At 41.1% G+C, this 23,154-nt stretch overlaps 1 protein-coding gene across 5 annotated transcripts in view; it reads left to right on the top strand.

Moving 5' to 3' along the window:
- The window catches only part of tenm2a (teneurin transmembrane protein 2a), a 275,485-nt gene that overhangs the window by 210,695 nt on the left and 41,636 nt on the right, over positions 1 to 23,154 (top strand). For all 5 annotated transcript variants that reach the window (XM_058396863.1, XM_058396862.1, XM_058396861.1 and 2 more), the window contains 2 exons: positions 442 to 679; positions 13,900 to 14,138. In XM_058396863.1, coding sequence (XP_058252846.1) covers positions 442 to 679; positions 13,900 to 14,138 — 477 coding nt within the window. The remainder of the gene's footprint in view (positions 1 to 441; positions 680 to 13,899; positions 14,139 to 23,154) is intronic.

Below are 23,154 nucleotides of genomic sequence, written 5' to 3'. Positions count from 1 at the left end.
ATTAAGGATTACACCCAAGCAAACAATCATGCCAGTTAATGATGCCTCATAAAGTATGCATGAGCTGCTTCCAGCAACATTAGCACAGCTTAAGAGCAGCAGAACAAAGACTTTCCCTTCTAATGAGTGTCTTAACTGGCCAAGTGTCAGTGCGTATTTAGAACTCCGGGACTGCATCTTTCTAGCCATTTATGTGCAAAATAGCAACAGCAGAGGCATCCTATGTCCACCACTTTCCCTCTCTGATTTATTCTCTCCTTTCTGATTGCATTTATCCTCCCTGCTGAGGAAAACAACTTCTGAATATTCCCTCTATCCATCATGGCAAATGCCAGGGCTGTGTTTTTTTCTGCTTCTTTGCTTGGATATCTCAGGGCCAATTGAATAAAATGGAAAAGGTTTCCTCTGTGCTGAAGTGTTTATGATTGTGTGTTTGTGCAGGAGCTCCAAACCACCACAGCCAGTCAACACTGCGGCCTCCACTGCCTCCACCACACAACACCCAGTCTCTGTCTCACCATCAGACCTCGGCCAACTCTCTCAACCGCAACACACTAAGCAGCAGACGCAACCCTGTCCATGCTCCACCCAGCGCCCCGGGGGATGCACCCACCACACCTGAGTCAGTGCAGCTGCAGGACAGCTGGGTGCTCAACAGCAATGTTCCTCTAGAGACCAGGTGAGGTCCAAGCTCTCTCTCTCTCTCTCTCTCTCTCTCACACACACACACACACACACACACACGTAATGGTTGCCATTCACTATGTGTCATATCTCTTTCACTTTAGTTCTATTTATTAAGTGTTAACCTTAATAATAAAAATAAATAAATAAATAAAAGTGTTGCCCTTATAAAGCTTTAAATTATTTCGGAGTTAATTTCCTGGATTGTAAAATGCCTACAGGCTCTGAAGATGAGAGTCAGCTTTCAATTTATGAGAGAAAATCAGTCAAATGAAAAACAGTCAAAATGAGTAATGACTTCCTCTCGCTATAATGACTCTAATATTTGCAGTGTTATATTTTTTTTTAAATGGCCTAATACTGTCACATGGGCTATTTTCTACCTAGACTATTGGATTGATGACAGTTATGCGACCAAAAAAAAACCTGCATGACAAGAGTGGTCATTCACGAACAATAGCAAGCTGACCCAGATCTGATAGAACTGTCATTTTACAGATGTAAGCTTGTTTACATTCAGAATTCGAAAGCGGAAAAAAAATCCTTTTTTTTTCCGGATCAGTGACTAAAATGAACGACTTTTGAAACCGACTTAGGCCTTAGCATCACACAATATATGCACTGTTTGAAGTGTAGAAATTTTGTATATAGCCTTCTAACTCATATCTTGACAGACATCCTGCTTGCCTCTCTCTCTCTCTCTCTCTCTCTCTCTCTCAGTCCTTTGTTATAGTCCCCTGCTGGTCAGTGGTCTCTCCCACTGGTCCTGGATCAGAGCAGTACGCGGGTGGTGCTTGCAGTATTCATGAGCCCGGGGCGGCATGTTTAATTCAGCTGGACAGAGCTCAGGCCTGTAGGAACTGCAGGTGCCTGACTGGCACGTAATTAAAGCAGGCCTGATAGTCTGTACTGTATGTCATCAGTTCCAGCCACAGCTCAGACATGAATACAGTGGGACTGCTGGGCTCTCTGTGTTCAGGGCCAGAGAGTGGCAGGCCTTTATTGAGCTTAGGGGCATGTGCAGGAGTGTCACACACACACACACACACACACACACACACTACTCTCTGCTCTTAACTATCCATTGAGGTTGAATGGCACATTCTTTCACCCTGTCATTATTTGCAGCCGTGTAGCCAGAGCTGTCATTGCACTTCAAATTCTTTTACTTGTAACTTCCAAGGCTGCGGATGTTGCCAGAGGAACTGAATATTTTTTTGGCATGATATCTCAAGAAAGTTTCTTTCTTACAGTAGGAACATTTTATCATGACTGTCATAGAGTTAAAATGTCATATAGTAATATAAGATAAATACTCGATCAAATCACGTTCTTATAACATGTATATGCTAGCAGATATTTCAACAAGATGGCAGTTTGAGACGAAAATGTAAAATCAAAGTGTAAAATCCAGTTTGAATTATTTCAAGGGCTATCAAAATACCAAAAATATATTAAAAGAAAATCCGGCTGTGTTGTGACTTGGGTCTAAGCTTATTTTGTTTTTTCTGAAGCGATCAATGTTACTGCCTTATATTGTAGATATGTTAGGCATTACAGAACACAATACAAGCGCCTGGGTTCCTCATCTATATTTGCTGTGCAGCGTATATTACTGTTCCCTTTGGATATGAGACATCAAATTAAGTAGACAACTAGTCTTATCAGATTTGAGAAAAGGAGTTAAGAGATGACTGCCGAGGCTCAAAGTTTCATTAGCAGTATTGCTAACATGCTTTGAATGCCAAGCTTGTCGTTATTGTCTGTATTTGGAAATATGTCTAGGACTTTATTGTATCATCTTCGATAGAAATCCATTTTTCAACTCTCTGGTGTTCCTAAAGTTGTCAAGCCAAACAAAACGACACTGAGCAATGGTAAACAGAATATGAAGTTCAATATGAATTACCCAACGTCTGCTCTTAATGAAAAGGACTGTCCACATTCATTTGCGAGCCACAGCTTCCCCATTTAAACATTGTTAAGGGAGCAGCCTGCGTAATCTCAAGCCTCCATCTGTTGAGACTCCACTGCCCGTAACGGATCCCTGTGCCAGCCAACAGCACTAAACTCTTATGCTACTCCCTGCACTCACTGCTAGCAAGCACTACTTTTATCTCAGCTGCATTTTATCTATCCAATGGACCACCTGACAAACCACAGATGCACCATCACACACCCATAATTCATTTATTTTCCCTATATTCAAATTCATTAGCTGGTTATATTGGTGGACGAAGTGCATGCAGGGATGATGCAGTGGACTGATAAGTCGAGCCGGAATCTCTCTTAATGCTGGCCATTATGGAATGCTTCCATCTATAGTTGATTTCTCACCTGCGTATATTTACAGGGCCGACACACTTGCACTTCGCTCTATTTGGCCAAGTGTGGGAGCTGGTTTCCATCCTGGTTGCAAACTGGTCAGTCCCCCAGAAAAACTGAGGTTCCAGATATGCTTCAAGTGAACTCCGGTGTTGAAAGCACCATGCGTGAAAATGATCCTCTCACAGGGCCGGGTGGCAAATAACACGATTGGTTGTATTTGTCACGCTAGTTCCTGTTTCAAGTTTTACATTGACAGAGTAAAGAATTTTTGCGGTCTGCAGAGGAAACGCGATCTATTGTCCTTTTTCAGTGCCAGTACGAAATGTATGGAGTGAAAAAGGGCATGGAAAATGGCTTGAACCGAACCACAAATTCAAGCACAAATTAAAGAAAAAATAAATAATCATTGATTAAGAAAAATAAAGTGATGGAGCTGTCATTTTGGCCAAAAATATGACACAGGACAAGCATAATCGAGCTGCAAGTTCCTAATGAATTCGTCTTTGGGAAAAACAAATCTCCTGACTCCAGACTCCAGTGAAAGCTCTTAGTCCATTTCTGAGCAGGTCGACTTCATTTTACCTGCATGAGACTGATAACAAGCAGCAAGTGAAGTAGTAGAGCTATTAAAATAAAATAATATTTTCCTCTAATGAACCCATGCTTTTAAGCCTCTGGTGTAATCACAGGCATCTTACATGCCTGAATGACCTCAAGGTGATCAAGGCTGTTAATTGTATCTCAAATAAGAGTGTTGTGCTACTGAGCCTTGATGATAACTCCTCTCAGGCTGGCACATTAGGGTTGTATAAGGCAATCTGAGATAGTGAGACTTTTTTTGGCTGTTGGTTTTGCACTCCCTCATTGAACATTTGATGGCTTCGGCAGGATGGAATTAGTATTAAATCTATAATGGACTCAGAAATTACACTGATTTACGAGTTACTCAAATGCTCCTGGTTACACAACTCAACCTGACTATATGCAGTTGGAGAAAGGAAATTATTTACAATTTGATGAGTTCTGGTTCCTTTCAAGGTTTCTTCCTCATAACGTTTTAAGGAGTTTTTTTCTCGCCACTGTTGCCACCAGCTTGCTCATTACTGATAAAAATAAATTTGAATTTAAAATTTTTATTTTGATTTTTTTATATTTCTATAAAGCTGCTTTGAGACAGTGTTCATTATTAAAAGGTCTATGCAAATAAAATTGTATTGAATTTTTCCAGGTTAGGCTCCTAGTTCCAGATTTGGCCCCATCTCTCATTCCCTCCAGGCCAAATGTTACGCAGACACTGCACAAAAGTTAACGTTATCTATTTTTATTTCTGTACAGTATCTCCAGTCGTAGGGAAGGGGGACATTCATACCAGTGCCCTGGTTCAGACTGTAGACTGTAGAGAAAAGGGATATTCATCAAACCCCTCCTCTTTCACAAGGAAAAAAAGAGAGAGAAATCTCCATTACGGCGAACAGGACAGCCAATAGCCGAGTGAAGGTGCAGGAACAGGGGAGCTCTAGAGCATCCAGCCTCCCTGTAGGCCTATTAAAGAAAGGTTTTTCTCCTCCCCACACTCTCGTTCTCTCTGGATTGATCGCTATCTTTAGTCAATATCTGCTCAGAGACTTTGAAATTAAATGTATCTCAGGAAAATAGAAGGCAAAGTGTCTCTGGAGTGAACAGTGAATTGTACAGGGGGGATGGAGAGAGACAGGGAGTGTGCGTGTTAAATTCGGGAACCTCAAAATCTCATTCAAAGTGGGACCCGTGCTTTGTACATAGAGAAAGATTTATATTCATATGTAAAGTGTATTTACATTGGTCATGGGAAACAGGAGAGATATTTGTGTGTGTGCTAAAAATTCAAAATTTTGATGGATCAAGGCTCTCGTCTTGGGTTTGAGAGCTGAAAGAACGATAACGTGAAAGAGACTGGGGCCGTCTGGGGTGGCGGGGAGAGAGACAGGCAGAGAAGCAGGAATGGAAAGGAATCATTTTGCAGCAGCATAAATGACTAAAGATGGCTGAGGCCATGCAGGGCTGCAACGGATGATTTCCAATCGCAGAGCGGAGCCTCTTCACCAGCTGATGCCAGTTTCAATTCCACTCTCATCTCAGTACACAGTGCACTTCGCTATCCCTCTCTGTTAATACTTACACACACACACACACACACACACACGCTCCAATATAAGATCCCTGAGAGGGTCGCACCATTGCCGTTTAGGCAGTGAGAAAAAATCACATTTACATGCATAGCATATGAGATACTTTCAGGGATAGTTTAGAGATTATAGTGTGCTTGGCTTCATGTGTGTGTGGGTGTTGGTGTGTGTGTGTGTGTGTCTGAAGACTTTCCCCCCTTCCTCTTCAGGCACACAAACTGTTTGTGTGACATATTTCATATTTTGAATGGGGATGTCTGCCAACAGAGCTGTCGGGGATTTGGATGAATGTTTTGCTACATAAATTAAATACATAAATCACAGATCTGTCACACGAACACATTCTAGCCAAATTTCACTAGATTTTAATGACAGTAAGACAAAACATTGAATCAGTATGTGATACTGAAGAAGTGTGGAGAAACGGTGGTTCAGTGGTTAAGGCTTTGGACTGCTATGAATTTAACTTTCTGCACTGCTAAGCTGCCACTGTTGAGTTCTTAAAGCAGGGAGCCCTGAATCTCAGCTGTGATTCTCAGTTGAGTCTCGTTTCGATTGCAATAAAAAAGAATAAACTTCTTTAGAACAGTGAATTTAATCAGATGCAATAACACTTGCCAATTTAGTCTATTAAGTGAACAATAAAACACTTTGTGGCATGCTGTTTTTAGGAAATCGATAATGAGGTGGTGTGCTGTAGCCTGAAAATGGATTTGTACAGAGTGTCCCAAAAGTTTCCATACATAAGGGAAATTAACACTCTTTAGCAATATGTATATATATATACTTCTTCAGCAATTTGAGCAACAGTAGCTCGTCTGTTGGATCCGACCACACGGGCCAGCCTTCACTCCCCACGTGCATCAGTGAGCCTTGGCCGCACATGACCCTGTCACCAGTTCATCACTGTTCCTTCCTTGGACCACTTTTGATAGATACTGACCACTGCAGACCGGGAACACCCCACAAGAGCTGCAGTTCTTGCAGGAGCAGGAGATGCTCTGATCCAGTTGTCTAACCATCACAATTTGGCCGTTGTCAAACCATACACTTGGCCATTTTTCTGCTTCTAACACATCAGCTTTGAGGACAAAATGTTCACTTGCTGCCTAATATATCCCACCCACTAACAGGTGCCATGATGAGGAGATAATCGGTGTTATTCACTTCACTGGCAGTGTTCATAATGTCGTGCCATATCGGTATATATATATATATATATATATATATATATATGTTTGTGTGTCTATTATTTATTTGTTTATCTGTTTATTGAGATAGCAACAAAAGAATAATGCAAGAATAATGTCTTGCTGTCATGGTCATGGCTATCGGGAAGCTGTCACAAAGTAGCTTTGGACTTGAACAGGAAAAATAGCACACAACACTTTTGTCAATGTTGGGAGAGATTACTCTGTGTGTTTACAAAGAAATGGAAAAGGAAAAAAAGTGTATAAAGACATTTTGGGACACCCTGTAGTTACATGATGTGGAACATCCACTGTACAAGCAGCTTTAAACAGTGTTCTGTCACCACCATCTCTTTTTCTCGCTTTTAAAGATGGTAAGACAAAAAAAGAAGTCATGTCATGTTGCCAAGAAAGCTCAAAGAGACTCGACTGTGGGGGAAAACTTATATAGGTATATAGGTAGATTATATAGGTATCTGTCAGTCCCAGCTCTTTCAGAAAATTTATCAACACTTATTGACCAATCAGATTTGAGAATTCAGCAACACTGTGGTGTAATGATGATCATAATGTGAGAAAAGGCAAATGTAATTGTGTACAAAAAGAAAGAAAGAAAGAAAGAAAGAAAGAAAGAAAGAAAGAAAGAAAGAAAGAAAGAAAGAAAGAAAGAAAGAAAGAAAGAAAGAAAGAAAGAAAGAAAGAAAGAAAAAGAAAGAAAGAAAGAAAGAAAGAAAGAAAAAGAAAGAAAGAAAGAAAGAATTGCCTACCCCTGTTTACAATCTGGTAATTATCTATAACCCTCTGTAGTTCCTTAATTCAGAGTCACCAGGCATTTACAGGGAAATCTCAATCTCTCTCTCTCTCTCTCTCTCTCTCTTGCTGTTGCCAAGGTATCTGTGTGGGGCACATTTACATTCTCTGCTGCACAACGAGGCCAATTTGTTATCCTAACATCCTAACAGGAGCCAATCACAAGGCAGGAGCCTGTGGCTCAGTACTCAGTAAAGATTTATGGGCTATTTCTCTCCTTGTTCAGCACACAGACTGAATGCTGGGCATGGCAAACAAACCGAATCTGCTGTAATTAGAAAACATTTAAGAGACTTTTGTTTGCGTATTTAGAAAATCACTGACTGTGAATTGTGAATCCACAGAAGTCGTGTGTATTTATAGTAAAAGGGCACTGAGATGGGCTTATAAAATGAGTGTGTTCACCTGAGCTGGTGAGCAGATGTTTCTGTTTCTGGAGAAATTTTAAATTTAGTGATTTTTAGTGAAATTTTGAGAGTCTGTTGTAAGTTTGGGCTCGGCTAAAGCTCTGAAGCCTTTCAGCAGGTTAAAAAGCACCCTGTAAGTACTGATCCATTATCACTGTAGTCCTGATGCATTATTGACGGAATGAGCTTGTATGTGCATGGATCAGCACATAAAACACGCCCCACCCCGTCGCAAGTTGTTGTTGTTTTAGCCTGTGTCTACGCAAACAAAATGTATTGCTCAAAATATACAGTGTATATTACCACCTCAGCGTGCTCCTGATTAAATTGGTTTCTCATTACAAGACAAGTAAGTGATGCTCCGGAAGCCGGCACAGAGTGTCAGCGGAGTCAAGAGAGAGAGAGAGAGAGACAGAGAGAGAAATCTGTGCAAATGAAAACCTTAAGGGGTAAATAAGTAAACAGCCCAGTGTTTGACACTAAGTGGATGTTTGGTGATGAGAGGTTTACCACCTGTGTCACAACTAATGACTGGTGAGATACGTTTGGAGAGCTGCATTATTTAACAGGACTTGATGACAGTCTCATACGCTCATGCATATATACAGATACACAGAGAGAGAGAGAGAGAGAGAGAGAGAGCACATTTGTCCAACTCAGACAGGTCATTAATCAACCAGCTCAGAGGAACGACAGGATGACCTCACCTACATCTCCATCAGGGTCGAGAGAGAGAGAGAGAGAGAGAGGGAGGGTGATGTGTCACACCAAGCTTCTTCTTCTCTCTTTACATTTACTGCTCCCTTGTGAGTCTTCCCTCCAGCTTCCAGCATTATTCCTTTTTTTGAAATTCCCCAGGGTTTTTAAAACTGCAAAACTGCCAAAGCCTTGACACTGACCTCCACTTCCCCTTGTGGTGTCAGCTATCCTTTTTTGGGCAGACCTGTCCTTTCTTCCTGATTCTCACCGCCTCTCCTAGCTGTATGCCAGTTACTCTTTGTCCACTATCTCTTCCGGACTCATCTTTCCACTCCTCTCTCTCCTGGCATCCCTCTCTCCTTTAGCTTGTATTTATCTGTCTAGTTCAAGAGTCGCTGTATGTGTTAGTACAGAGGATTGAAATTGAACATACTGGTGGAAAAGAGAGGCAACGATGATTAGACTTAGAAACTAAAAAGAAAAACAGTTGTATCAGAAATGTTGATACCTCTTTCCAGTGTTTTTTTCCTCTGGCAGTGGCAGGATGAATAAAGGATCTGGAAGCAGTTTTACTTCTCAGACAGAAGATGAACATTATATGAAGAAATTCTAACTGATTTCTAACATTTCTAACTGAATCATTTTGGGGTTTTGTCAGCTCACATAAGCATAGCCTTCCTGTCCGGTGTGTCCATTAGCAGTGCTTTACCATTTACCAAAAAAAACCTCTGTGTTCTTCTTGTATATCTGTGATGTACAAGATGGCAGATGTGTTATTCTCTTCCATCCTTTAGTAATCAGTTGACTGGAATTGAGGTTGAGGTTAACATATTGCTGGTATTGAGCTAGTGAGCTTCATGACAATGGGAATTAATACTCTCCGGCTTTTAGTTCCTTCTTGCTGTTAGAGAGCGGCTCATGTTATAGAAACCATGAACAGCAAGTACGTCCTTATTTTGAAGTAACATCTCATTATTTTGACTTAATACCTCATTATACTGAGTTCTCATCTCATTATTCTGACATTATTTTGACTCCTAACATTTAAGCTGACAGAATTCCATAATGGCCATAGTGGACATTTTTGCTGTTTCTTGGAACATATTTGAAATGAATGAGCAATTATTAGTTTATGTCTGTCAAATAAATTCACTAAAGCACCAGAAGCTGGGAAACATGTAGCATAATAGTGTAAGGTAATATGTAATGTATTTTTTGTTATTGATAGAGCATCAGAATCATGAGATAAGACAAAATACAAAATAATAACACAATAGCTTTAGTTATTATATCAAAACAGTGCATAGTCATTTGATATGATGATAATATTTAGAAATGTTTTTTAAGTAGAAATAAAATACCATTCCAATTTCTTTTCCCTAGAAATTATGGTTCAAAGCAAAATATTAATTCTGGGTCAATAATTTCTGCCAAAAAATGCTCTTTGAATATTGATAACTGAGACATATTGCTCGGCATGTAAGAAATTATTATTATTATTATTATTATTATTATTATTATTATTATTATTATTATTATTATTATTATTATTATTATTATTGTTGTTGTTGTTGTAGCATTAGTAGATTTTTATTTATTTATTTATTTATTTATTTATTTATTTATTTATTTATTTATTTATTTATTTTGAATATGCATTGTGTATACACATATGTGAGTGGCCCTCACTCCTAACTTTACTGCCAGAACATAACTGATCTAAATACTGTAAGCCAAATTTTTCTTTTATTGCTCATTGGAATGCTTAAATCTGAATCTCTCTCTCTCTCTCTCTCTCTTTTTCTGTTTCCTGTCCCAGCTGGTGTTGACATGTCTTCCCACACTCCTCCCAAACAATGCTCGACATAAATCACTGTCAATTAGCCATGGAGGCAAAAAAAAATCAAGCTCTCTAATTTCATTTCACAATTACGACACCTAGTCAACACTCTCACTTTCCCTTGCAAATGGAAATTAAATGAACTTCACAGACAGACATTGAACTAATGGAATAAGTGTCACACACTAGATTGCACACGCACTCCCTGACACACATATACACGCACATGCAGACCGCCTCCAACTCTCTCCCACCCCAAAATCACCTTAATTAATTTCTCGGCATCACCCCTGTCAGCGGCTAAATGTGTAGCCACAGCCCTGTGCGCTGGTAAAAATACTGTGGCATTTCAAGATGACTCGTTCAACCTCATGAGTGGTGCCTGGGTGGCGGTTAAGTCACTCCGTCACGGAGAGGCGAGAGGAGCGGTGACAGAGAGAGGAGGCCTGGAGGAAGTAGTGTGGTATTTTTGGACAGGCACCTTTACACCCTGTCCATCGTACTGCCCTTCAGTGTGAGACTGATTTCAGATCTTCCTCCTCCTGCCTGTTGAGGCTGTTTCACTCTGCTTAACAGGGGAAGCGGTAGGGGAGGGTGAAGGAACCGAGGGAGAGGAGGGAGAGGGAGATAAATAAGAGGAACGGGAAGGAGGAAAGGGTGAAGTGTATGTGTGTGGCACACTGTCAATTGAAGATGTGAGGAGAATAGTGCAAAAGACACAAGAAAGAGGGAGATGAATAGAATGAGAGAGTAAGTGCTAGCTTTTTCCATCAGTGACCCAGTCTCCCAGCTCGGCACACGACAACAGCTCAAACACACAATTACCATTCTCCTTCAAACCCCCTCTTTGTGTGTGTGTGTGTGTGTGTGTGTGTGTGTGCATGATTAGTAATGCCTGAGGTGGCAGAAATTTCAGACACAGCAGTGAGAAATAGCTTTGTTATGTAAAGCCACACGTGGAATCTTCCACTGCCTCGCCTTCATTATTCCTACTGCATTATTATCATTTATTACCATTCATTAGTGAATTAGTCACTCTCTTCCCCCTCGTTGGTCAGAACAGAGGACAAAAGCATCTAATCTTTTCCTCTTTCTCTTATCATACCATAATTTTATGCAGGTGTATTTTCCTAGATGTTCAAGGGTTTGGCCTGTGTGTCACTGTACAGTGTGTGTGTGTGTGTGTGTGTGTGTGTGCACTCAGGGAGCAGAGCTGCAAGTGGGCAGGTGCAGCCAGAGATAATGGCTAAGAACACCTGACTGATCTGGTCCTAGGGCTCTGACCCCACTGGGGCTTCGGATGGAGGGATCTGAATCCGTGTTGATGGATTGGTGTGGGACCGACAGGAGTGCATACACCCACACAAGACAGCTGGGCTTTGAGCCAAAAGCACCACAGCTCAGCTCTGGAAAATGGGATCATGTTTGGAAATATTGGAATCCATCTTGTGGAAAGTTGTTATTAAGGCTTGTGTGATTGCGTGGTGTTTAAGTGTTAAGGGGCCAGAGAGATCTATGTGCCAGGGCCAGGGCAGGACACACCTTCCAGGCAGGCACTCAGAGGCCAGGAAAGCTTTCAGCCTCTCACTTTAGCTCCCATCAGAGTCTTAATCGAGGCCGGGGCCTAATGAAACTGACGGACCCAGTGACCCAAGCCTGGCTGATTGCTGCAGATAATATATTTAGACCGGCCTTCTTTGCTGCTGCTTTCCCCAAGGCACCAGTATCTGAGAGCCTTCATTTACTGAGGTGAAGGCATGGGGTGCTGCTCAGGGTGCTGTAATTAAAGGCTAAATGATTTTTTTTTTCCTGCACAAAGCTCGAAAAAAGCACAAGTTCCATCTATAAAGTAATGTAGTGTGCAATCTGCTCGGGAGCGGGTGTTAATGGGTGTGCGGCTTTGTCTGGGCAGAGCAGATGAGCAGCACGGACACCAGTGTTCATTCTGCATGCAGGTGTCACAGAAGTTACGCAGACTATGCCATACAGGATCCTATTCAGTTTTTCAAGTGGTTATGCTGCTTTGAGTGATTGAGAGGCATCATTTAAACGTTTTGTGGAGAAACCCGTTTGCACCTGCGTGCCTTTACAGGCGCGGGGAGCTTGAATGTGTTATGGAATTTTGGTGTAGTATACAGAAACGCCGGTCTTCATTCACTGATGTTTCTCTATTTATTACTGCAATATAAAGATGTGTTTGAATGCACTTACGAATCTTGAGGAGTATGTCTTTATATGTTGAGGAATGATTTTTTTTTTTACAGTAATTCTCTTTTCCAGAGTGTTCATACACCGTGTGAGAGCTTTTGCCCTGATACATAGCATGCATTCCTCCGGCACGATCATTACTGAATTATTGCTCTTGACTTCAAGTGTTTGCCACTATATCAGTGGGGGGAAATGAATAAATTAGATGTCATTTTTTTGACTGCATGATTTACTACAACTTTTGATACAACAAAACCGTTCTGTTTTCATCGCCCACCGGTTCAGTAACAGTATTTCTTTTAATTCCTGCTCAAATCTGGTAACAAGAGTCGCTAATGGTACTTGGCATCGGACCTAGGAGCAATGTTTGTTGCTGACTGGTTGTGCGAAATTCAGTCACACTTTAAGCACACTAAATTAAACATGAAAAATCTTAGTGGGCAGGTTCATGGATGACATGTTAGTGCTTTCAAAGCAGAGCAATGTCTGTGCTGTTTTATTTTTCCAAATAAAGTGCTGGTACAGGAACAAAAAAATGTTTTTGATCAAATGGGTTATAAGCACAACAAAAATTTCACCATCCTTTCATCAACAGTTAGTTCATATTAAATGGTGTTTTTTAACTAAACAAGCAATCAAAAAAGTGTATACTTAATCCAGGCACTTCTTTCATGTAGAACCTAAGAGTGGCATCACTGAAAGCTAAATTGAATTTTGTTTTGTCTTTTGTTTGTTCATCGAACTTTAATCATTTTCTCTTTGGATCAGTTTTTGTTTTGAATTCGCAGTTAAAAACGCCTTAAGCACTAAATGCTCTTATGCTCAAGAAGGGAGAAAGGACAAAAGAGTGTTTAGCAGCTTTCTATTTTAACGTGTGTCTCAATGGAACAATGATTATTTAGCTCTCTAAAACACCATTTTTTTTGGATCAGTTCATTATCATTGGCGTCCTGTGGTACCGATATCTTCCTCCGAGCTTTACTGTCACTAATGTCCCCATCAGAACACGAGCTGTGCAGGGGTATGTGTGTGGATGTGTGCATGTGTGAGTGTGCTGGACATGCGTAGAGCAAAGCCTTCTGAATTATTGAGTGTTTGTGTTGTGTAAGTGTCCCTCATTGGGCCAGCAGCAGCCTGCAGCAGTGTATGTCCGCTTGCCATATGTCCACAGAGCCGCACTGAGGAGCTTTGGACACAGTATCCTTCACCCTACTGCATCCCTGCAGCACTCTGCAGCCCCCTGTGTCCACCCTCCCACACACACACACACACACACACACACACACACACACACACAGTGTATACGAACCTACTCACAAGAGACAGTGATGGCAATTCTGAACCTGGGATTGATTTGACCTCTGACTCTCTTTCACTGTGTCCTCTATCTCCACTACTCTTATTGCCTGTTCACTGAGACCATAAATACTTTTTACTCAAAAAGTTAACTCACATGCTTTTTTTTCTTTCTTTCTTTCTTTCTTTCTTTCTTTCTTTCTTTCTTTCTTTCTTTCTTTCTTTCTTTCTTTCTCTCTCTCTCTCTCTCTCTCTCCCTCCCCCTCCAACAGGCACTTCCTGTTTAAGACGTCATCAGGAACCACGCCGCTCTTCAGCAGCTCCTCTCCTGGATACCCACTGACGTCGGGCACAGTGTACTCGCCCCCGCCACGGCTCCTGCCCAGAAACACCTTCTCCCGAAGCGCCTTCAAACTGAAGAAGCCCTCCAAGTATTGCAGCTGGAAATGTGCCGCTGTTACAGCCATCGCGGCCGCCACCCTGCTGGCCATCCTGCTGTCCTACTTCATTGGTAAACACCGTCCTAGTAACCATCCTAACTCTATCCTAACTCGATCAGTGATTTAAAGCCTCACATAACACACATGCAGTGTAGAGCATCTTCATCCTGTAAACACAGTACAGGTAGCTTCATGAGTTTGCAGTGTGGTGAAACTCCAAGAATATTCAGTGTGGTTACTGATAAATGGTCAGCAGTAACCTTGAGTATGTTTAGTCTAGAGGATTCACACTTTCAGCATACCTTCACAGGTAATAGTTTGGGGTTTGTGTATTAGAATGTACAGCTTTAAAGGTCTATTTTATCCGAATGCAAGTTCGAATCCCAGTGAAGCCACTGCCATCTACGGCAGAATATCAAACAGAGCAAAAGCGTCTGTGCTCCCAGTGTGGGAGGGATGTCATTACGGTCTTTTCCCTGTAAATCACATTGTAGGTGTCTGTAAGTTCATGTATGTAGAATAGGGGAGCGAGGGCGTTCATCCGAGTGCTTTAGCTTGCTCTGTGCAGCTTCGCATGTCTCAAAGGAAGCACATGTTAGCCTTCATCCTTCCAGGTCAATAGCTGTCAATTTTTTTTTTTTCAATTGAAGATTCAATTGAAGAGGTTTGTTAAAGAAATTCACAACTCGGATCACCTGAAAAATACAATATAGGTCCAAGATACAAGATAGGAAAGTGGAACAATAAACAAGGAGCACAGAGTGTAATATTAGTAATAATAGTAGTAATAGAAATAGTAATATTAGCAGGACTAGGGTATATGTTTGTGGAATGTGTATCAATACTGTTGCTCAACTACAGGCTTCACAGTCATGATTATGGATGCATTCATGATTTCATTTAGCACACCACATATAAAAAATGTGAGAGTGCAATTTGGATATCCAAGTGATAGACTCGGTGCCTGAAGAAATGCACAGGACAGATGGGCTTGGCAGATGTGAGTCATGGGTCCACACAACTGATATGGAAAGTGAAAATTGTTGAGATGCATGTAGGGGTGTAGCAGCCTGATGATTTGGAATGATGCACTGATTTAAAAGCACCAATCATAAATAGATTATTATCAAAAAGGGACAAACATCTGGTGTGCAAAAAATACTTCATAGTTTTAAACAGATTTAATAATTTAATTACTTAATAATTTAATAGTCTAACACAGGTGATTTGGCCCAGCAATCTGTCTCTGGTAGTAGTCTTTGATAGGCTCCATTAGCCATTTACTCACTCATGGTTATTGTATAATTTATTAGAGCTCAGGAACATAGAAAAGGCTTCCAGACTGGTGCCGTGAAGGACATCTTTAAGAGTGTAAATGTTTATGGAACTACAAACACTCTTTCACCTCTATGGCATGGTTTTATGTTTGAGATTACCATATGGTTATAGCTCATAGTAAAGCAGTTTTTAATATTATGTCCCTACAGTGCTCGGGTCCTGAGCCTGGGATTGAGAATATGAATGGAATGAATGAGGGAGTGAAATGACAGATAGAGAAGGAAAAAGAGATTGAGACTGAATGCAAAAGACACATTAGATTTCAATGACTCCTATTAGAAGCCTCCACCTGAGCCGGAGCTGAACCCGGTGTCCATACCTCCGTCCCCTTTCTGTCCCTCTCTAAAAGCCCCCGGTTAAAGGCAGATGTGTCACGTAGCCCTGCGTTGCCCTCCCCCTCCCTGGAGACTGCGCTCAACAGATGGGCCAGTCAGCAAGTGCAGGAATCAGCACAAGTCCCCTCCCCGATCCCTCCCTCCGTCTCTGCTCTTGTATTCAAATTTCCGCACATCTTTTCTTCGTCCTTGAATTGTCCGTGTAATGTTGTGCTGGATCCACCGCCAGTCCCTCAGGCTCCACCCGGCCCCCCTCTGCTTTACAGAGCCGCCTACCTGCCTAGCTGCATGCAGTGACGGCTTAACTGAAAGGCTCAGTGAACAAATCACAAATACCAATGCCTGAGATTTGTCCATCATAGCCGGAGGGAAGCAGGTGGTAGTATGTTGTGAACAAGAACAAGGCTTGTTGTAGCTTTCAGGACAAAAACAAGGGTGTTTCTTTTGTGTTGTGTATCACTTTATTTTAAGCCTTATTCCGAACTAGTTTTACAAGGTGTGGTGGGTTAATGTAATTATTACCTCTGGGATTTTAGTCAGTCATTTTTTACAGACTGCATGACTACATCTGGAAAGAATACACCCTATTATGCCTTAAGTAAAATGGCCAGTAGATACTACCCCGTGTAATATACAGTAGATCTCATACAAATTGAGCCGTCGTTTTGGTCTGTTTTATCTGCTCCCACAGAACCGAAAGCATGTATCGACTGAATTGAATACATATAACAATAAAAGCTTGCCTGTGGGGATTTGAGCATTTAGCCACAAGAGCATTAGTGAGGTCAGGTGATGAGGTCATCTGATGAGGTCTGGGATGCAGTCAGAGTTCCATTTCATCCAAAAGGTGTACAGTGGGGTTGAGGTCAAGGCTCTGTGATGGCCACCAACCTTGGAAAACCAGGTGTTCATGGACTTTGTGTCATGCTGGAACAGGTTTGAGCGTCTTCGTTCCACTTAAGGGCATTTATAATGGTACAGCATACAAAGATATCCTATACAACATTTGTGGCAGCAGTTTAGGGAAAGCTTCCATATCAGTTTGATAGTCAGGTGTCCACAAGCATTTGGCTATATCGTGTGTATGCTGTGGTAATGTGACCTATTATGAAGCAGCCACAAGCTCTTAAAACAAGTGCCTATGATTTAGGGACAAAAGAAGAAATGTAATAAACTGAAGTGGATGTAATATATATGGAATTTTTGGTTTGTAGAAGTGAAGACACATCCATCTGTGTGATTTATACAGAGATCTGTTATCCCGTGTGAATTGATTATAATTACTACAAACATCCTCCGGCATCATTAGTTAACAGACATATGTTTGGAAATCTTATCCCGTCTGAATAGTACTTTATTTCAGCAAAGCTCCTTGGGCTAATTTAGTATTTAGTGCATTTAGTTAAACTTCCTTCCCAATTGTAGCTGAATTTAAGAAAATATCTGTAACAAAGCACATACTGTGTTGAGATAGTAAGCAATATTTTAGTATTCAACATGCAGATTTGTTAGATGGATTGCTAATTTGAATTTTCTCTGCTGTGAACTAGCGACCTTAATTGTAGGCCGACTGAGTGTCTTTGGCCTTCAGTGACTGTGAGCATGTGTAACTGAACATGGTGAAATGTGCTGCTGCAGCACTTTGCTCAGCGCAGACACCGAGTGCGGCTCCACTGAGACCGGCCCAGCAATCCTGGCACCAGAGAGATGACAAAAATGCATTGAGGAGAGGAGAAGAGGACTTTTTTTTCATTCTTTGGAGATGCTTAAAAGATTGCGCTTTGCCTTACCTTCTCTACAGGGATGAATTACAATCCTTGGTACTTCAGCAGAAACTACAGTCAGGAAAGAGATCGGAGAGAATCGTAATATGTGCACTCCCGTATGGCCAATAATCACACACATGCATACAGCGAAAAGAGGGAACCAAAGAAATGAACTGAACAGAATCAAAGAGAAGTGGGTATTCTGTGCAGAAAAGAATATTCTTTTTTTTTTAATATGTAAAAGAAAAATTCACATCGATTTTATTTGGTTGTAAGAGAATGTTCTAAAAGGGTGACATAAATAAGTAAAGAAATGGTGACCCATAAAGAAAAAGGTGAAAGAAAAAATAGAGGCATATAACTCATTCTGTGCCCTCCTGATCGCTCGCTTATCTCTGCATGGAGTGGCTGCCACAGCAGGGAGGCGGTTGCTAGGATACAGGTGAGCGGTCCTGATGCAAAAGAAGAGCAGGTCTGTCATCATGTGTTGTGGAGGAGACAAAACGTTATCCGGCTCCCGCGAGGTGCGTCTGCTCTAAAGCTTGCCTGATTCCTGGGGATCAACCATGATCAAACATACAGAGAGATAGCGAGAGAGAGGTAGAGAGAGAGGGAGGACAGGGACAGATGGAACGTGTAATAGCTATAACGAGGTTTAGGCCCCTTCAGGCTTCCACTCTGATTCGATGTGCTCTCGTCTAGACGGCAGACGGACAGGCAGAAAGGCGAGGATCAGTTCACACACGATACTTATGGATCAAAATGAGTCCAAACACAGACGTGGAGGGTTTAACAGCATAAAAACAAAGGCCAGGGCAGGAATCTGTATAACACACACACACATACATGCAGACACACATACAGGTGCAAAATAAATTATCCACCATTGTTACAGACTGTGTTGGTGCCCTTGGGCTGAAAAGGGGTGTGTGTGTGTGTGTGTGTGTGTGTGTGTGTGTGTGTGTGTACAGTGTCACCTCTATGCAAGCTGGGACATTGTGTCTCCTCATACATCAATAGAGACAGGCCATGTGGCGAGTGTCATGAAAGCTCTTTCTTTCCTGCCCTGCTTCCTTTTTTTCCTCCCTCTCTCTCTCTCTCTCTCTCTCTCTCTCACTTTCTCCTACCTTCTTCCTCCCTGTCTCTACCCTTTCCACCTATATTTTTAGCTTCATCATCACTTTTCCCACTGCCCACCAATGACTTATCGCAAACTCCATGAGCACTCTGTGTAGCTCCATAACCTTCTCACCAGGTTGCTTTTTCTCCCCTATCCATAATGCCATGCACCCAGCATCACTGTGTTATTACACTGCTTAACCTATCTGCTCACTACTGATTAGAGCACAACACACACGTCTCCGATCCCACACACTTTATAGCAGCTGCATGGTACGTCGATTGTCAAATTTAATTGCTTGTAAAAATTTATCAGTCTATATTTTTTCCCCCAGCAGAGATAGAACAAATATTAGCAGTAGCACTATAGAAAATTTTTATTTTAAATTGGTTAGTCAGAGCATTATTTTCCTAAATTGTGTCAGAAGGATGGTTTGGTCTAATGTATAAGTCATAAAAAGGTCAATCATATATGAGTACTGAAATCTTTTTACAGTCTTAGGTTGCTTTCACACTTGCGTCGTCTTTATACAGAAATAGCAATATCCGGGGGGCATTACCTACTGCTATGGGGAGAAAAACCCACTCACACAACACACACACACACAGTCAAACTCCAGCTGTCTATTTAAATTAGATTTAGTATTCTATATATATATAATGTGTATTATTTATATATTATTTGATTAAAATGAATAAAGATTACTCTGGTGCTAAGGAGGTTTGATTTGATTTTCACTGTTTTTCTACTATATGCCTCGAAAGTGTGATATTACATTGCATACCAGTAACCAGTAACATACCAAAACAGGCCAAACTGTCCATTTTAGTTAGATTGGAGTGTTGGAATACTGCCAATGAATCCTTCAGTATGTGTTTATATTCATTCACAAACAAAATCCATTTTTTGTTGGCTCTCCGTCCTCCATTGGGTTTTTTTTTTTTTGGCTTGCCCTCCAACTTATGACCTGATTGGTCTGGAGGTTAAAAAAACCCAAATGATATCACTCTGTACTTTTGAACTTTTTTCCACCTTTGGAAGCACTCCAATGTCAAAAAAAAACAAAACCCAGCAGCCACATTGAACCAGCCTTTTGGCCACTTCCTGTAGAATGAAATGTAAAACATGATCTGGCTGCGGAGAACAAAAATACTCCAAAGTGTTGGATAGTACCGGCACTTTCCATTTTATTCCAAAAAGGTATGTGTGAAGAGTGTGTGAGAAGTTAATGTTTGTGCATATGTTAAATTGTAGTATTGACCCCAAGACTAGAATGTCATATCATAACGGCTCTAAAAGCCAGAAAAGGAGAGAGAGAGAGAGAGAGAGATTAGCATATGGTGCATATGAAACAGATAGCATATGTTGTGTATAGTGTGTCTGTTTCAATTTCAGTTGCTAAGCGGGTCACTATTTAACAGATGCAGCAGGGCAAGAGGAGTCAAGGGCACAATAACAGGAGGGACACAACAGGCCAGGGAAGGACGATAGTGCACTCAAATTACATCCCTGTTTCCCTAAAGGGACTAGGAAGGATGCAACCGTTTGCTATTTTCTCTTCCCCTCTTTCTCTTTCCCTCTCTCTCCCTCTCTCTCTCTCTTTCTCTCTCTCTCTCTCCTCAGATTTGGCCGATGTGTCTAGTAGTACCGATTATTATCCAGATATATAAGCTTTGTGTGAAGAGCTCCCTGATGTTCTGACTGACCCTTTGTGTGTCAGCTTCAGGTCTTTTTTTTTTTTACACATTTCTCTCACCACCCCTTCCCCTAAAACAAAACCAGAGAGTGTCATCTCCAAAGAGAAGCTTTTTGATCTTTTCCCCCTCCCCTACTGTCTGTCATTGACTTACTGGTGGCTTCCTTCAGATCAAGGGCCCATGTGAAACTCCCGGTCCAAAGGCCCCACTAAAGATTACCTCAGAGGCTCGTTGTAAAGAATTAATGAGTCTTTCAGAGGCCGTTACATTGATTACTGGCTCACCGTGCCAATCCGTTAATAGTCAGCGATGAAATTTAGCCTCTTCAGGTCCAGTGATGTTTCCAATCAATCATACTTTGCATGCGAGCTCTGGATTTGTACTGCATTGGTGTTTGCATGTGTCAGTTGGTCTGCTTCGTCTGTCTGCTTGCCTGTCAGTCTGACTCTCTGTCTATAACCAAGTTTTGTGTCTGTTGCAACATTTTGCAAGATTGATAGCAGTTATGTTCACATAACCAGAAGCAGATATTATACTTTCCTCACTTCAGGTTGCACAGTATTTTTTATTTTTATTTTTTTTTTTTTACAAATATCTGTCAAATTGCATTTTTCTCCAGTGCCAATAAATCTGTGTGTAACTAGTGAGAGCAGGAGATATGCAAAAAGCATCACTGAGACCACAGTGTGAGCTGAGACTTTTAAACCCAAACACATACATTCATTCTACACAGCAACAGACTTACTCATACTTCATAACAGCGTCATACACCTATCAGCCATAACATTATGATCATTGACAGGTGAAGTGAGTAACACTGATTATCTCCTTATAAAGGCACCTGTTAGTGGGTGGGATATATTAGGCAGCAAGTGAACATTTTGTCCTCAAAGTTGATGTGTTAGAAGCAGGAAAAATGGGCAAGTGTAAGGATTTGAGCGAGTTTGACAAGGGCCTAATTGTGATGGCTAGACCACTGGATCAGAGCATCTCCCAAACTGCAGCTCTTGTGGGGATGTTCCCGGTCTGCAGTGGTCAGTATCTATCAAAAGTGTTCCAAGGAAGAAACAGTGGTGAACCGGCGACAGGGTCATGGAAGGCCAAGGCTCACTGATGGACGTGAGGAGTGAAGCCTGGCCCGTGTGATCCGATCCAACAGACAAGATACTGTTGCTCAAATTGCTGAAGAAGTTAATGCTGGTTCTGATAGAAAGGTTTCCGAATACACAGCGCATGATGGCTCAGGACAGTTTTGGAAGCAAAAGGGGCACAAACACAATATTAGGCAGGCGGTCATAATGTTATGCTTGGTCGGTGTAATGTTTCTTAATGAAGATTAAGACTGTGCACAATTATTTCAGTTCAAATGAATTACAGTTTCATTTATAAATCACTATTAACAGAACAGCTTACCAGAATCCGGATCTAGTTTTAGATCCCTAATGAGGAAGCCAGAGGTGCCATGGCCAGGGAAAAATTAAGCACTCACAAGTGAACCTATCATCTTGTGGGTGACAATGAAGAGGAGATTATAAATCATTAAAAGTATACAGGCATACAAGAGTAAAGGCGAAGTTTTCACACGTTCCTCTGCACCGTGAATTGAATAGAACTGAAATGACATTTACTGAAACTCATTTGTAATAACTATATAAGGCCTGGTGTAAAAGGAATCCCATGTATGTAGGAACCATATTCATAACTCTACATAGTAGAGTTGACATAGTCATTGCTTTTTGATGGTCTGTGACATGAGAATAAAAAGAACAGAAAATAGCTACAATAAATGATAGAAAGAGAATTATCTTTACAAGCCAATGGAAAAACTATTTAGAATATACATATATATATATATATATAATATATTTATATATATATATAAATGGATGGGTGGTAGAACAGTATGATTGTTATCATACTAATAACAATTCTAATCCTTGTCCTATGTGTAAATAAACCACTCAAAATTATTCACAGAAGAAGCATAAAATTTGTATAATTCAGCTAACCAGAATGACTCTTGTGTATTGATCCAGTTTCCAAATATTGGTAAAAAATCAGCATAAAAACTTGTTAAGTCTTCCCCATCTTAGATAATAACATGAAACAGTAATCATTTTGAAGTAATCAGGTTTTTCTTCTGTTCTTTGTCCAGAGCGTATGCCTATAAGTTTATCCTAACTATAGGCGCTAATCAAAAATTATTGCTATTTATGTAGTTTGGTGTTTATTCTATGTAAATTGAGAGAGTAGTATTTATTTCTCGGGCTGTTATTTGGAGTGAGTGACGAGCGGGAGAGTGATGAGTTAGGACCTGATAATAAAGGCAGACGGTGCGGATGCTGCTGCCTGACTGTAGCATTGATCTAGCTCAGGATTTCAGCTGCCTCTCATTTCCTGTCACTAATGTGAATAGATGAGCCATGAGGCAGACACACACACACACACGCTCGCACGTACACACAAACTGTAATATAGACCCTACTCTCTGTCTCTCAATCTAAGCTGGAAATAAGTTGTGTGTATATGTGTGTGTGTGTGTGTGTGTGCGCGCATCTGAGACCAATCAACTCGCAGTGATGTCCGGCAATACAAACAGCTCCTCATGGCTTACAGAACACATCACATGAAATATGTGACACTTTCTTATATAAGCTCAAGCCAGACATGTGACATTCAACTGCAGCTTTCACGCATGTGTGTGTTGCTAACAAAGTCAAAGGACAATTGCTCTAACCTTTGAATTACAGTCAATGAGGTTTTGGTTTCATCATTAGGCTGTGCTCATCCCTGGAGGCACAGGAGGAGAGTGTGTGTTACGGCTGGAGCGC

This window comes from Hemibagrus wyckioides, linkage group LG08 (assembly GCF_019097595.1).
Source record: "Hemibagrus wyckioides isolate EC202008001 linkage group LG08, SWU_Hwy_1.0, whole genome shotgun sequence".
Taxonomy (NCBI): Eukaryota; Metazoa; Chordata; class Actinopteri; order Siluriformes; family Bagridae; genus Hemibagrus; species Hemibagrus wyckioides.
This window is presented reverse-complemented; position numbering and strand designations above follow the sequence as displayed.